Source organism: Neofelis nebulosa, chromosome 8, assembly GCF_028018385.1.
Source record: "Neofelis nebulosa isolate mNeoNeb1 chromosome 8, mNeoNeb1.pri, whole genome shotgun sequence".
Taxonomy (NCBI): domain Eukaryota; kingdom Metazoa; phylum Chordata; class Mammalia; order Carnivora; family Felidae; genus Neofelis; species Neofelis nebulosa.
In genome coordinates, this window is record NC_080789.1 from 104,296,947 (window position 1) to 104,311,433 (window position 14,487).

The 14,487-nt window shown below is 45.6% G+C and overlaps 1 protein-coding gene across 9 annotated transcripts in view; it reads left to right on the plus strand.

The window, feature by feature from the left end:
* CRACR2A (calcium release activated channel regulator 2A) overlaps nucleotides 1–11,360 on the plus strand; it is a 138,731-nt gene extending 127,371 nt beyond the window's left edge. For all 9 annotated transcript variants that reach the window (XM_058743993.1, XM_058743992.1, XM_058743991.1 and 6 more), the window contains 2 exons: nucleotides 1,285–1,361; nucleotides 3,231–11,360. In XM_058743993.1, the coding sequence (XP_058599976.1) occupies nucleotides 1,285–1,361; nucleotides 3,231–3,315 (162 nt within the window). In that variant the 3' untranslated portion in view covers nucleotides 3,316–11,360. The remainder of the gene's footprint in view (nucleotides 1–1,284; nucleotides 1,362–3,230) is intronic.
* The last annotated feature ends 3,127 nt before the right edge of the window (nucleotides 11,361–14,487 follow it).

Here is a 14,487-nt window from a genome sequence, read left to right on the forward strand (position 1 = left end):
TAATATGTTTGATCATAGGGTGCTATCCCAGACCAACTCAGGGTAGTATATAGTATATACATCTGTTATTTTTGTGAAACTCAGAGTCTCTGGATTCCAAAGTACATCTATATCCAAGGAGTTTGATTAATGAACTGCAGGCCTGTATTTTTATCATCCCATTTTTTCCCTTTTTTATTTTATTTTATTTTATTTTTTTGGTCAGTTAAAAAACAAACATACAAACAAATGAGGCTCAGAGCAGTTAAGTGATTAATTCAAGTGATCGTACAGGTCCTCAGGGGTGGAGTCAAGACTTGAAGCTGAAAGGTGGGTCATGCCTTCCAATTCTAGATCCTATGTACTCTCCCTCCTCCCACCGTGAAGTCTTCATTCTTCCAAAGACTGACCCAGAGTCTGGCTGTGGCACAAGTGTGGACAGGGGTAGGATCTGGGCCTCTGGGGTGTGAACCAGGAAAGCTGAACTGGGGGCCAGTGTCTAGAGCCTCCTGATCTGCAAGCCACAGAAGTGTCCTCATTCAGTGCCTGCATCCCCACAGGGCATCAGCCTCCAGAGTTTCATGCCAATAGCAATGTCCTAAGGAAGCAGGAAATCTATTAACAGGAGTGATAAATGGATATAATGATGAGGCTTAGCCAAGAGCCCCCACCACGCAGGCAGCACAGCCTCTGCGTCCTGAAGTGATCGACAACTGTCCTGTGACATGAATGCTGACAGCCTAGGCATCTGGAATAGTAATTAACTGGTGTGAAGGAGAATTCCTACTGGTGTACCTCAGTGACATCTGCCCCAAAGTTTGCGGAATGCCGGTGTCCTGGGCAAAACAAGCTGCTGGGAAGCCTGCCATTAACTCAATAAGTCACTGAATGAACTGACCCGCCCTTTATACTATGCCCTTGGTTTCCCTGCCTGTGCATTGTGGAGAATGTGGTGCATCCTGGCCTTTGTTCCTCTGCCTGCACCACAGGCTGGTGTGAAAAGGAAATGGGCATCTACATACCTGAGAGCATTTTGTGAAAGCGTGAAGCACTAAGGCAGCATACTGTTTTGTGTTTTACAATTGTTATAGCTCACCTGGGAGATGCTTACAGAACTTGCATTAGGCAGGGAGCCTGAGGAGACTGAAATCAACCTTGAAGAGAGCAGGGATGGGGAGAGGAATTAAAGGGGACTGTGAGAGGAAGTGAGGCAGGTGGGCCGATGCAGATGGGGTGTTCTCCTCCCATGGGTCCCTCGAGCTCCCCCAGTACTCTCTTTTTGTCCCCTCTGCTTTATGGTTCTAGGAGAACAATCTGATCTTCTATGAATGCAGTGCCTATTCCGGTCACAACACCAAAGAGTCCCTACTTCATCTAGCCAGGTAAGGAAGGAGGCACATCCCAGCAAACAGGGTCTGGTAGGAAGCACTGCACTCACCCCTGAGAGGCCATTCCTCTGTCTGCCTGAGCCTTCTGGGTAAAGGGGTTGGAGGCCTAGGGCTTTGTATGGGATTCAGAAACAGCCCTCTGAAACACAATAGGGACAAAAAAGAAAGCCCCCTTGCCTCTTGCCCCCCCCACCCCAGTCTTCTTCTTCTGGGTCTTAAAAGCTGCCCTTTTCCCAGGGATCCTCTTTTTAAATGCAAATGCTTCCAGGAAAGGTCTTATCATAGGTCCCTGAACACTGGCTAATATCTTAGCAGGGATTAGCTGGCAGCCAGCAAGGAACAAGAACAGTTATAATATGGGCACGGGGGAGGGTGAGGAGAAGCCAGGGAGAGGAGGGGCTATTTGGGGGAACGAGAGGCATCTAAGGTGACAGCTCTCAAAGGGTTAGTTCCATCAAAAGACTGGTTTCATAAGCCTCCGCCTATACCAAAATTAAAAAAAAAAAAAAAAAGAACCATACAGGGCCCCATTTTCAATACTTGGAAATTCACTCATTTACCCATCTTGGCATTCATTTCATTCTATCTGTCCACCGACCTAACCATCCATACACCCATTCACCTATCCACCCATCTACCTATTCATCCATCCACCCATCCATCTATCCATCTATCCACCTATTCCTCCAGTCTATCCACCCATCCATCCACCCATTCACACATCCATTTATGCATCCCTACATGTATCCATTAATTCACCAGTGCATCCATCCATCCATCCATCCATCCAACAAATACTTAATAGTGCCCATTTGGGGTTCAGCACTCATTCTGGGGAATTTTGTAAATATTTTCATTTGATTAATTAAGAACCCAGAATAACATTTTCTATGCATTGGAGAGACTGTGGAGTTATGGAAGACCATGAGGAAAGTTCTAGGCTTTTTTCTGCCACTGATTCTGGGGTAAAGTAAGTCTACCTCTCTGAGATTTGCCCCCAGCATAGGAACATCAATCATACCCTCCCTGCCTACTCAGACTGTTGTAAAATCAAAAGGGATGCTTAAGGTGAAAGCACATTGAGAGTATAAAGCAGGGATAAGATACTTACCACTATTTTTAATTCTTCACCTCCTACATTTAATCTGCAACTGTGGCAACATGGGACAGACCTTCTATAGAGTTAATAACCAAAAAGTATCTTCTTTGAGTCTCTACTGTGTGCCAGGTACTCCGATAGGCTACAGAGACAAAGTATATAGTCTCTGCCTTCAAGCAGCTTTCTCACCTCAGGGAGCCAACCAAGGAAGCAGTGCATTATGACATGGAGTGATGGGGTTTTTACAGAGGAATGGTCAAAATGCTGTCAGGGGCACTTACATCACCTGGAAAATCTGGGGAGGCTTCTTTGAGGAGGTGTAAGGATCCATATTGGCTAAACTTTGTCTTTACAAATTATGGTTATGTACCTGCACTTCTCAGGGGGAGACTTTGAAAACTCTGATGCTGGGGCGCCTGGGTGGCGCAGTCGGTTAAGCGTCCGACTTCAGCCAGGTCACGATCTCGCGGTCCGTGAGTTCGAGCCCCGCGTCAGGCTCTGGGCTGATGGCTCGGAGCCTGGAGCCTGTTTCCGATTCTGTGTCTCCCTCTCTCTCTGCCCCTCCCCCGTTCATGCTCTGTCTCTCTCTGTCCCAAAAATAAAAATTTAAAAAAAACGTTGAAAAAAAAAATTAAAAAAAAAAAAAAAGAAAACTCTGATGCTCTGGTGATGTTGGGTTCCCTCCTTATCATCCAGATGGCCTATATATAACCCAATGGCCTAGCAGCTCTCCTCTACTGACACTATACCTTCCCCTCTCCCAGGATCCTCAAGAAACAAGAAGATACAGCAAGAGAGGACACCATACAGGTTGACCGCTCTGCCAAAAAGAAATCCTGCTGTGGCTGATAGGAGTCCTCCTAGAACTGTTCCACCCAGGCCTGGGGTCCTAGGAGCTACCCTGAATCCTGCACATAGGCTCCCACTTGGATGCCTCCACCATAACCCGCCCAAACCTTTGTCTGTGTCAGTGACTTGCCTCCACCAACAGGAAGGGAAGCACATCTAGTCAGGAAAGCTGCTCTTGGAGCATTTTGAAATCTTCTCTCTCTTCTCTCTCTAGACCCCAGATGCCCATTTTCCCCCAGCTTGGATTTGTGGGGAAAAGAAACAGATGGGATTTTCCAGAAAAATCACCACATGCTTTCTCCACCTCCCTTCTGCTCCCCTTGCCCTTTGGAGCTGCAGCACTGTGGTTGCCATGGCAACTGTGCAGGGCAGACTTGCTGCTTCCTGTAGGCCAAAGATAAAGCACTTGGGCAGGGCCAGGGTAGTTGGTCTTCCCTTGGCTCCTCGGGACATCAATGGGATGCTCTTGGCACATGCTTCGTGGACCTTGAGATGCCCACACAGGTTGAGAAAAGCAAGCCAGGGCACCCACATTCTATTCCACACCCCACCTCCAGGGGCCCTGCTTCTTGCCAGGCTGCAGAACCCAGCCTCTAAGCAGCCAGCATGTCTACTGTATTTGTTCCCTTGGGGTCTTGGGAACAGTGCCTTACAAGAAACCCACAGCCTTTTCTCTCAACCACCCACCCATGACCCTGACTCCAGGGTGGACTGCGGGTGATTTAAGTATTAAGTGTGTGCCCATGATTAGGGAGAGGGCTTCCTTCCTACTTAACTTTCACTAAGAGATGAAAAGAAAATTAGGGGGGAAAACCCATCTGCTGCTAAACAGAGCGACCATTGCTGGAGTATAAATAAGGTATACATAGCTCTGTGAAAGCCATTTTCCAATGTTTCTCAAAATAGCTCTTCGGAAAATTGTACATGATGATTAATGGGATAGATTGACATGCAGGCAGTGAGACCCAGCACCAGGTCCACAGTTACTGACTTCATTTTATTTTAGTTTATTTTTCCAGAGGACTGTATTACAAAAAAGAAAGTGAGGCTGTGGTGTTGACATATAGCTGGTGTTTAAGAAGTAAGCAGAGTATAGCTATAGGCTTCAGCATCCCTGTGACTCTACCAGCACAGGGCACTCACATTGAGGGGAATGATCTGGGCCCATGTATGGTTCCTTTGTCTGGGTAGTGGTGAGTTCCCAGCCCCAGCAGTGCTCCAGCATCACTGGGGTGGAGGGTGCTGGTAAAGGCATTCTCGCCCTGGGTGGGGAGCTTGGGTGAAAAGATCATAAAGATCACTGCATATTACTGCTCTAGGGCTGCAGGCCCAGACCCACAGGGAAGTGAGTGGTACCCACACCCAATCAGGACATGTAAGAAGAGAGAGGAGCAGAAAGTGTCCACAGGCCTCCAAGAAGATTCAAGACAACTGTGCACAGCCAGCCAGGCAGAAGAGAATCCTCTGGTCAGAGTTCCCTGTAGCCTCCACCCCAGACTCCTAAAAGCATCAGTGCCCTGTGGGTCACCAGGCAAGTGCCTGCCTCCTTTTCGTAGGCTTTTCTTTCCCCCATTTAGTGCTTGGAGGCACCAGGGAGCCCACGGAGGGTGTAGAACAAAAGCCAGCACTAAGTACCAGGAGGTGCCCCATGGTCTTGGGCAAGTCAGCTCCCTGCCTGGGCCCTCTTCCCATCAGTAAAATGAAGCATGGGCTATTCAACACTTCTGGCTCTTCCTGCTCAGAATGCTTATGATGACAGTAGGGGCTCTGGCCCCTAGTCCAAATTTGAAGGGAACTCACAGGAAATTCCTTTCTCTAAGAGAGGGCACTGGTGATGGTCTCATTAGTGGGATGCAGGGGATCACCCAGAAGTAGCCCTCCAATATCTGTGTGGGTGTGTGTTGCTGTGTGATTATATGTTATGGGGAGGGTGCAGAAAGAGGGTAGGGATAGCCATAAAGAAAGCAAACCAACTCTCCTGCTTCTGAAAACAAAAAAGCAGAGATGGCAACTGGAATTTGTGGGTCAGGCAGGCTATACCTGGAGTTGCCCAGCCCACACATGCTTTTATCCCCTATACCTAGTCCCTGGTTTGGGGCTGCATTTGTCCACTTCAGAAAAGTGCATCTAGGGGTTACAGCAGGGTGGAGTGATCTTAGTGCTGACCCACCAGGTAAACCCCCACAAATCCTCAAAGGTCCAGGCAGAAAGAAGAGAGTAGGAAAGGTCTTTAGGCCCCTGCTGCTTCTTTTTCCAACTCCACTTGAGACAACTATGCATGATGGCACCTCAGAGAGACTCTGAGAAATTCTGTGTCCCCAGATCAGAGCACCCCCCCTCTCCCCATTCCTTTTAAGCTATCATGGTGATCAAAGACACCCCAGTGGCTGTGAGCCTGTCCCAGGGCCTGGCAGAGTGCTGTCGGGGAAACCTCTGATTCCATCCCATTTACATTGCTAAAATGGCCTTGAGCAAGTCACCTGAACAGGTTTAATGTTTAGCTGTAGGTTGGAGGTTTCAATGTCTACTTTCCATGGATATTTTAAGTATTAAATGAGGCAATGAATGTGAAATACTTAACGCAGTGCCCAGCACATAATAGGTACTAACAAGTACGGGCTATTATTGTTGTCAACATTGAGTCACTGCCCAGGCCATCATTAGCCTTGCCTTAATTTCAGACTTAGAACCAGCTAACACTAGTCATGTACCCATAAGTGAGGGCTTTCACAAATACTACTTCATTTGAGTACCCAATTGCCCTGCTCATTTGCCTGGCTTATGAGCTTGTTTTCAGTATTGCCTCTTGGCCCTGATCTTTATTGTTCCTGTGGGTTTCCTGGCTTTCCAACACCCATATCTTACCAGTGTCTGTGGTCTGGTTTCAACCCACAGTCCATTCTGCTTCCCTCCCTGTGGTTCTCCAGGACTCAGACAGCAGCTCAGACCTGGTGCCAGGGTGTGTACCTAAGAATGACCTGTGGTCATCACAATCCTTGGCCCCACATTTTTCTCCCCTGTTCTGACTCCTTGTGCTCCTTCTGGTATTTGCTGCTGCCCTCAGCCCCAAGTTGCCAAACCAAGAAATTCAGCACCAAACCAAAGCCCTAGTTATTTTGCTGCTTGTCTAGCATTTGTCTTTCTTGACAGTCCCGGAAGTCTTTTCTGATCCTCCGTGATACACTAGCTTTCTTCCACCTCTCCCCATCCTGTACTTTTCCTCTGTTCTTAACACTTCCACTCAATCTTGGACTCCCCTTTTCCCTACTCTCCACACCCTGGGCCCACTCCAGGCCATAACTGTATGTTCTATCAAAAATAGCTCAACCTTTTGTCTCTGTCACTAGCAGTCAATGCTCTAAAGGAGCTTAAACCAATTTCAGCTAAGATATTAATGCAATTGGTGGTTTAAGGGCTGTGTATATACTTTAACAAAAAGTTAAAGGAGACAAAACTTTATCTCAAGGGAATAAATTCCTAATGGTCATGGGGGTCAAAGATTTAAGACAGAACTGCCTTCCCCTAACACAGTTTGCTTCAACCTATTTCTAGGTTCAAATAGGTTTATAATTGTTACATCTTCTTTATGAATTGACCCTTTATCATTATAAGGTGTCTTTCTTGCCTTTAGTAACAATTTTTGTCTTAAAGTCTATTTTGTCTAATATCAGTATAGCCACACCAGCTCTCACTTTCTGCCTATTTATGCTTTTAAATCTAAACTAAGGCTCTTGTAGACAGCATGTAGTTGGATTGTGTTTTTTTGGGGGGGGGGGATTGCTTTTTGTTTTGTTTTTTATTTTAGAAAGAGAGAGAGAGAGAGAGAGAGAGAGAGAGAGAGAGAGCACATGAGAGAGAGAAGCAGAGGGAAAGAGAAAGACACAGGGCTCAATCCCATGATCCTGGGATCATGACCTGGGCCAAAATGAAGAGTGAGATACTCAACCAACTGAGCCACCCAGATGCCCCTCGATTATGTTTTTTAATCTATTCTTCCAATCTCTGCCCTTTAATTGGAGAGTTTGCTATGTTTACATTTAATATAATGGGTAAAGTAAGATTGAGTGTCTACCATTTTGCTAGTTCTTTTCTATATTTTATATTCTTTGTTCTTCTGTTTCTCCATTACTACTTTCTCTTGTGTTAAATAATTAATTTCTAGTGCACTATTTTAATTACCATTTCATTCACTATATATATTTTAACTTATTTTCTTGATGACTGTCCTGTAAGTAACCATTAATATCTCAATTTATAGCAATCTAGTTTGGATTAATACCAACTTAATTTCAATACTACACAAAACTTTGCTCCTCTATAGTTCCATGCCCCCCTCTCATATGTTGTTATTGTCACAAATTATATCTTTATACATTTTGTTCCCATCAACGTAGATTTATTGTTACTGATTTATGCAGTTCTCTTTTAAATCAGATTTTAAAAGGAGTTATAAACAAAAAATACATTCATACCATTTTCTGTATTTAATTACATAATTATTTTTACTAGTGCTCTTTTTTTCTTCACGTTGATTCAAGTTACTATCTAGAGCCTTTTCACTTCACCAATATTTCTTATAGAAAAAATCCCTCTCGGTTTTGTTTACATGAAAATGTTGATTTATCCTTCAGTTTTGAAGGATAGTTTTGTCCGATTTTGAACTTCTGGTTGACAGCGTTTTTGCCCCTTTGCTACTTTGAATATACCATTCCTAGTTTCTGGCCCCCATGGTTTCTAATGAGAAATTACCTGTTAATCTTATTGAAGCTCTTTTGTGTATGTTGAATTGCTTTTGTTTTGCTGCTTTCAAAATTCTTATTTTTTTGGCTTTCAACAATTTGATTTTGATGTGTCTAGCTGTAGGTCTTTTTGAGTTTATCCTACTTGGAGTTTGTGTAGCATCTTGGTTGGTTTCCATCAAATTTGGGGAGTTTTTGGTCATTATTTCCTTAAGTATTCTTTATACCCTTTTCTCCTTCTCCTTTCCTTCTCCTGTAATGCATATGTTGGCATGCTCGATGGTGTCCCACAGGTTTCAGAGGTTTTGTTCATTCTTTTCTTCATTGTTTTTTGTGTTCTTCAGACTGCATAATCTCACTTGCCCTATATTCAAGTTCACTGATTCTTTCTTCTGCATGCTGAAATATGCTATTGGGACCCTCTAGTGAATTTTTTTTTCCATTGTACTTTTCAACTTCAGGATTTCTATTTGGTCCTTTTTATAATTTGTATATCTTTATTGATTCTCTCTATTTGGTGGGATTTTGTTCTCATGATTTCCTTTAGTTCTTTAGACATGGTTTCCTTTAGGTCTTTGAACATATTTAAGTAACTCACTTAAAATTTCAAAGACCTCACATTAGTAGCCACCTGCACTGTGTACAAATCAAGTTCTGCTTGGCAGTCGTTGCTTCCTTCCTCATACTTCACACAACATAGCCAGAACTTGTCTCATTCCTTAACCCAACCTCAAACCTCCTACCTACAACCTTACCTGACTTCAGGATTGGAGGAAGGATATGAAACTCAAAAGTCTTTCAGATCTGAGAATTGTCCCCTCCACCTTGAGCTCCTTCATGTCCTGCTGGAGATGTACTGCCCAAGGAAGTGTCCAGCTCCTGGAGGAAGTGACGGGAGGCCAGAAATCCTCAGGCAGTGTTTTCTTTCCTGCCAGGAATCCAGACATTCCATAAAGCTTCACTCAGAAGGGATGGGGGGTGGGAAGGGAGGAACTACAGATCAGAAGTGTTTAATTACTTCAAAATAATGAAATCACAGTACATAAGCATACAGAAGCAAAGATTTAAGCAACTTCTTGGTGACTGGGCTTAGGAGCACTGTCACCTCTCCTCCCATTATTACAAAGCCCAGCCAAGTTTAGTCAAAAATCTATAGGATTTTACTTTATTAGTTATTTCTTCCCTTCTTATCTGGTGTGTGTGTGTGTGTGTGTGTGTGTGTGTGTGTGTCAGGGTGAGGGGTAGGGATGATGAGGGGTAGGGGTAGGGTTGCCAGGATGTAGGATCTTTCTAAACCTTCCCCACTTCCTAACTTTATTAATGTTTCTATTAATAACTATGTTAATTATCCACAGTAACAAACATCATAGCTCCAACTTTCACACAATTCAGTGGAGCCAGTTTCAGTGAAGTGGCCTACTTAGGAAGAACCTTCCTGGAAATGATGGGGGTTGGGAAACCATATGGTGCTTGGCAGAGGACCTGAAATCAATGTAGAAGCTGAGAAGCATTGGTAAGGCTGTGTCATTTATCATCCTGGAGTAGGACTGAGTCAAGTCCAAGAACTGACCCTCTCTCAGGGCTGGAACTTCATCAGCACTTTGGGTCTGATTCAGAAGTGGTACTTGCACTCTGTTGACATAGCAGTAGGAGACTCCCAGCAAATGAGGACTCTTCGGGCCATGGAGGTCTGTGCGATCATAATGAATTATGACTGGATCCATCTGACCTATAAAAGTAAATACTACCCATAAAAACACTGCATTACTCAGCAAAAATCCCCAAAGAACAGGGGCAGAAGGAATGGGATTTTTTTTAACTTGGAATTGAAACATGTAGAGCTCAAGGAACCTCATAATGAATTTGAGTAACATGACTGTGGAACTAGAATTCACTGAGCATGTGTAGCGCCAGGTCAAGGACAGAGTGTCAGGGTGTGATTTAACATCCAGTCCATAGGCACCCCCAGGCCATTCTGTAATGATACTGTGTTGTGCTTATTTATACACACTACCCACAGGGCTCTGATAAGTGAAATGTGCTGGACTGAGCTCCCGAGGGCAGAGGCATTAATCTCTGCCTCATGCTTGGCACAGTGTCTGGCAAACAGTGTTTGCCTTATAGGAGCAGTTGAGAACAGAGCATCATTTATCAAGAACAAGGCCCACCACTTGGTGAGCCACTCCACTGGAGCCCCAGTTCCCAGAAGCTGGGTGACTGGGTCCCTGTGGTCTGTAGACCCATGGGTTGCCTTGCTGGTTCAAATGAGCTGCTGCTTCTGGCACTCAAAACAGTGCTGAGAACTATTCCAGCTGCAGTGATTCAGTTGCATTTCAGACAGTGTGATGCCCATCAAAGCATTCCATCTCATCACCCTGCAGCCTCCCCAGCTGTTGCTAGTAGCAATCCATTACCCTCAGGCAGCTCAACAACTCAATTTGACTTGGGCTCCATGCCTCTGTGCATAAAAGATGCTTCCCTGCCTGACTCTCTTCCTTCCTGGTATGGAATGGGCCATCTTTACCCAGGCTGTGCCTCTCCCAAATGTTTTCTCTAACCCCTGAAGACCTGCTCAGAATAAGAACCCGTACACAAGTTGTGTGGCCTTAGGCAAAACCTGGAACTGCGTGGTGCTCTGAGCCCCAGCTTCCACATCTGTAAAGTAGTGTTCTCTGTCTTACTGTCTGCTAGTGTGAAGGTCAAATGAGAACTCTGGGAAAAGGGTTTAGTCAACTGAGAGGCTCTAGACAAATGTTAGTTATTACATCATCATCTATCTGCCTGTGCAAGAGTCCAAAACAAAACAAAATAAGAAAGAAAGCCACACTTCTTGGTAACTGGGAGAAGCTGAGACCTCAGGTTAGAGCATCTCCTATTTCCCTGGGCTAGTAGAATAGGGAAAACTTGCATTCCTTCAAGGTACAGACCTCTAAGAATGTTTTGTATCTTTCCATTCTGCTTTGTGGTGGGACGGGGGCCCAGCATCCAGGCTGCAAGGTCCTCACTGGCAGGGTTCTGGTCTCATCCAATGTTTTTATTACCTAATAGACACTAGGTGTGGATGTGTAGATTTGTTGCTGAGTCAAGACTTCAGATCGTGTACTCTTAATTGAACCACCTTTAAATATATGGTTTGTAGACACTTTCCCTTTGGGACAGTAAAAAGCTCTGGAGTTGGAGGGGAGTGCGGTTGCACACAAAACTGTGACTGTGTTCAGTGTCACTGAATTGTATGTTTGTAAATGGTTAAATAGTAAATTTTATGTTTTGTGTATTTTGCCACAATACAATTTTTTTCAGAAAACACTTTCACACACATTTATGTTGCATGAATGAATGAAGGACTGACTCTCTTCAGTGTCCAACAACTGACAGTCTAAGGTACTGAGTGTTTGTCTCAGGTAATATCAGAGATGAGGGAGCAAGAAAGGAAGACACACTTAGCTTACTTAATGCCCTTGATGCTTCAGTGTACTCAAGGGAGGAAACACCTAGAAACCCACAGGTGTACACTAACATTCCATTAAAATGCCTTGACCGTAATCCCCAGGGTCCTCTTTCTTTCAGGGCGTCAACCAGCCCCACCCAACCCTGGATTCTGCTGGGGAAGGACCCTCAGGGCTCCTGGCACTTCTGCCCCCTGCACACTCTTCTTTTTAGGAGTTTGGCCACAGTCCTTCTAGATAAGCTCCTGGGGATGGGACCTCCATATCTTACATGCCAACAAGAGGGCTTCGCCGGGTCTCAGAGTGTGGCCTCAATAAAGGCGTGTTGAATGAGTCTTTTGTTATTCCTGAAATTCTACTGCATTGACTACAGTGGGAAATACACTCATTAGCATCCAGAAATACTTCAGCTCGGCAAGATTTATGCTGTAATCATTTATGGTAAGAAGACTAGAAACTAGCAAAGAAGGACAGGAGCAGGAGAGGACCCGAATACTGTGTTCCATGATGAAGGACTGACTTGGGCGTTACACTTGCTCTGCACAACTCAGCAGGGCCAGATTAGAATCAGCCAGCACAGAGCATGGGGATTGTGACCTATCATAAGGAAGTGTGTCCCAGTGAGCACTGTCTGACAGTAGAATAGGCTGCCTCACCAGATAGTGAGCTCCCTGATACTAGAGGTATTCAAGCAGATGTTGAACCTTCTGCTCTTGAGAATGCCTCTACCTCGATCTGCCCAACCCTGAGAGTCTGGAATTGTTTTGAACTGAGACTGAAGCAGAAGTTTATAGTACAAGGCGTGCCCAGGAGTCTGGATCAGCTAACCAGGAAGCACCCCTGGACGAGTAGAATGCTGAGCCAGTCTATTTCTCTTGTTCATCCTCCCATTCACCCTTCTCCAGTTTATCCCCTGCTCCGCATCTGCCCCACTTCTCCTTCCCTTTCCCCTTTTATCTTTCTGATTCTCTATCCACCACCCCCTCCCACAGCCCGCTCCCCCTGCCAGGGAGTAGAAAGCACCTGGCCTGAGAGTCTCATGATGCTTCTGCAGCTTGCCTGGCATGGAGAGAGGTGCTGCGTCTTTGCCAGCGGCCTGCCAGCTCCTCTATTGTAGCAAGTGAAATTACCAGCTTCACACTGCGGGTCTATTTAAATCAGCCTTTCATGTCTGATGGATTTAAAAATATGCTAGAAGTCAGCATCTTAAATACAAGAAACACAAACAAGCAGATGAGGCTGCATTTTCGTCCCTCTGTGCCCACCCCACCCTCTTCCCTTCCTCCCACTCTCTCCTACCCCCTCCCAAAGCAGTTTTCATTCACGAGGCCCATCTCCCCACCCACCCGACTGCCCCCCCGAACCCCCATCCCTCCCCTTCTCTAGATGGTGTGGCAGTCTTCAGCCTGATCCGTGGCGGGGAGCCCGGGGCCTAGGTTCCCTGCTCAACTCTGCAGGACGCAAGTAAGGCCACCCAGTGTGGTCAGTGGGGTCTTCTGCCCTATTGTGTGCAAATGGAGCTCCAGCCTGAACCCAGCGTGGGCTCTGTCACAGATGAAGAGGCTGTGGCCCAGGCAGGAGGGGTAACTTGCGGGGTTCAGAGGTCAGTGAGCAGCGATCCTGGCTCCCCACCCACTGCCCTGGCAGTCCACATCCAGCCTTCCAAAGCAGATGTGTTCAGTTTTCAGGGCAAGCTATTTGCTAGCCCCAGAGCCCCACAGCTCCCAGTAATCCATCTGTGAGGGCCTCTCGGGCTCTGGTCACAGCAGGGGTTCTCTGTCCCTAGGAATGGACCCTTTTTGGGACCTTGGCCCACATCGGTTGACCCAACCCCACTTTCTCCAGCTATAATTTAATCATGTTCCCTGTAAGCCCTGGGTGTCATCTCTTTGAGGCTTGATATGTGGGCCCCAGGCATGTCCTCGGGCTGTGGGTCCGTGGCAGGAGTTCCAATGGCACCATCAGGATGGCTGTGTCACCTGAAAGTGCTCTGCTGCTCTGCAGGGCACAGGCGGAGGTGATGGCTGCGGCTCGCGGTTCTCAGCTTTGGATGCCACAGGAATCACCTGGGCAGTTTTCCTTTGTCTTTACTAGTTTATTGGTATTTATTCTGTTCCCCTTGTTTTGCTTTATTTTTTTTAAGAATAATACCGATTCTCATTCCCCCCAACACACCAGAATTTCTGATTTAAGTAAAAGTTAACAGAGCTTTTAAAAATTTTGTTTAATATTACCACTATCAGCAATAAAAATAGCGGAATGGAAAAATGTTCTGCTTGTGTGTGAACATTTTCTTGACTTGGGATCTGCTCTTGTGTGCCTGTGTCTTTGCCCATGCTGTTCCCTCTGTCTGGATTCTTTAAGAGAATTTCAAGGGCTTGCTTGTGGCCATGCAGCAAGCCATCAGATGGCCTGGCGGGGTTCTGAGGCCTGCCTGGGATTCCACACCCTGTCAACCAGCAGGCCTTAGAGAACAGCCGCGTCCTGGTGCTCCACACGTGGGAGGGACAGTTGGGGCTCAGATGCCACACCGGATCATCGTGTGTCTGTGGATATAGAGTACATACACATATACACCATATGCACACACACCACACTCACATACTTACACATACCACACACACACACACCATACATTCAGATACCACACACTCACACATGGACCACACACACCACACACTCAGACACATCACACACCACACACACTCACATACTCACACAAGTTCACATACCACACACATACCACACACATGCACATAAAAACACACCACACGCTCAGACACACACATTCATTTTTTTTCAAAAAGGTATCTACAACCCCATTTATTGCAGCATTATTTACAATAGCCAAGACATTGAAACAATTTAAGTGCTCACTGATGGATAAGTAGATAAAATATAGATTAAAAAAATAAAGAAAAATGCAAACACACACACTCACACACACATATATGTCCATCTCCCTCATCAACTTTTCCAGCATTTGT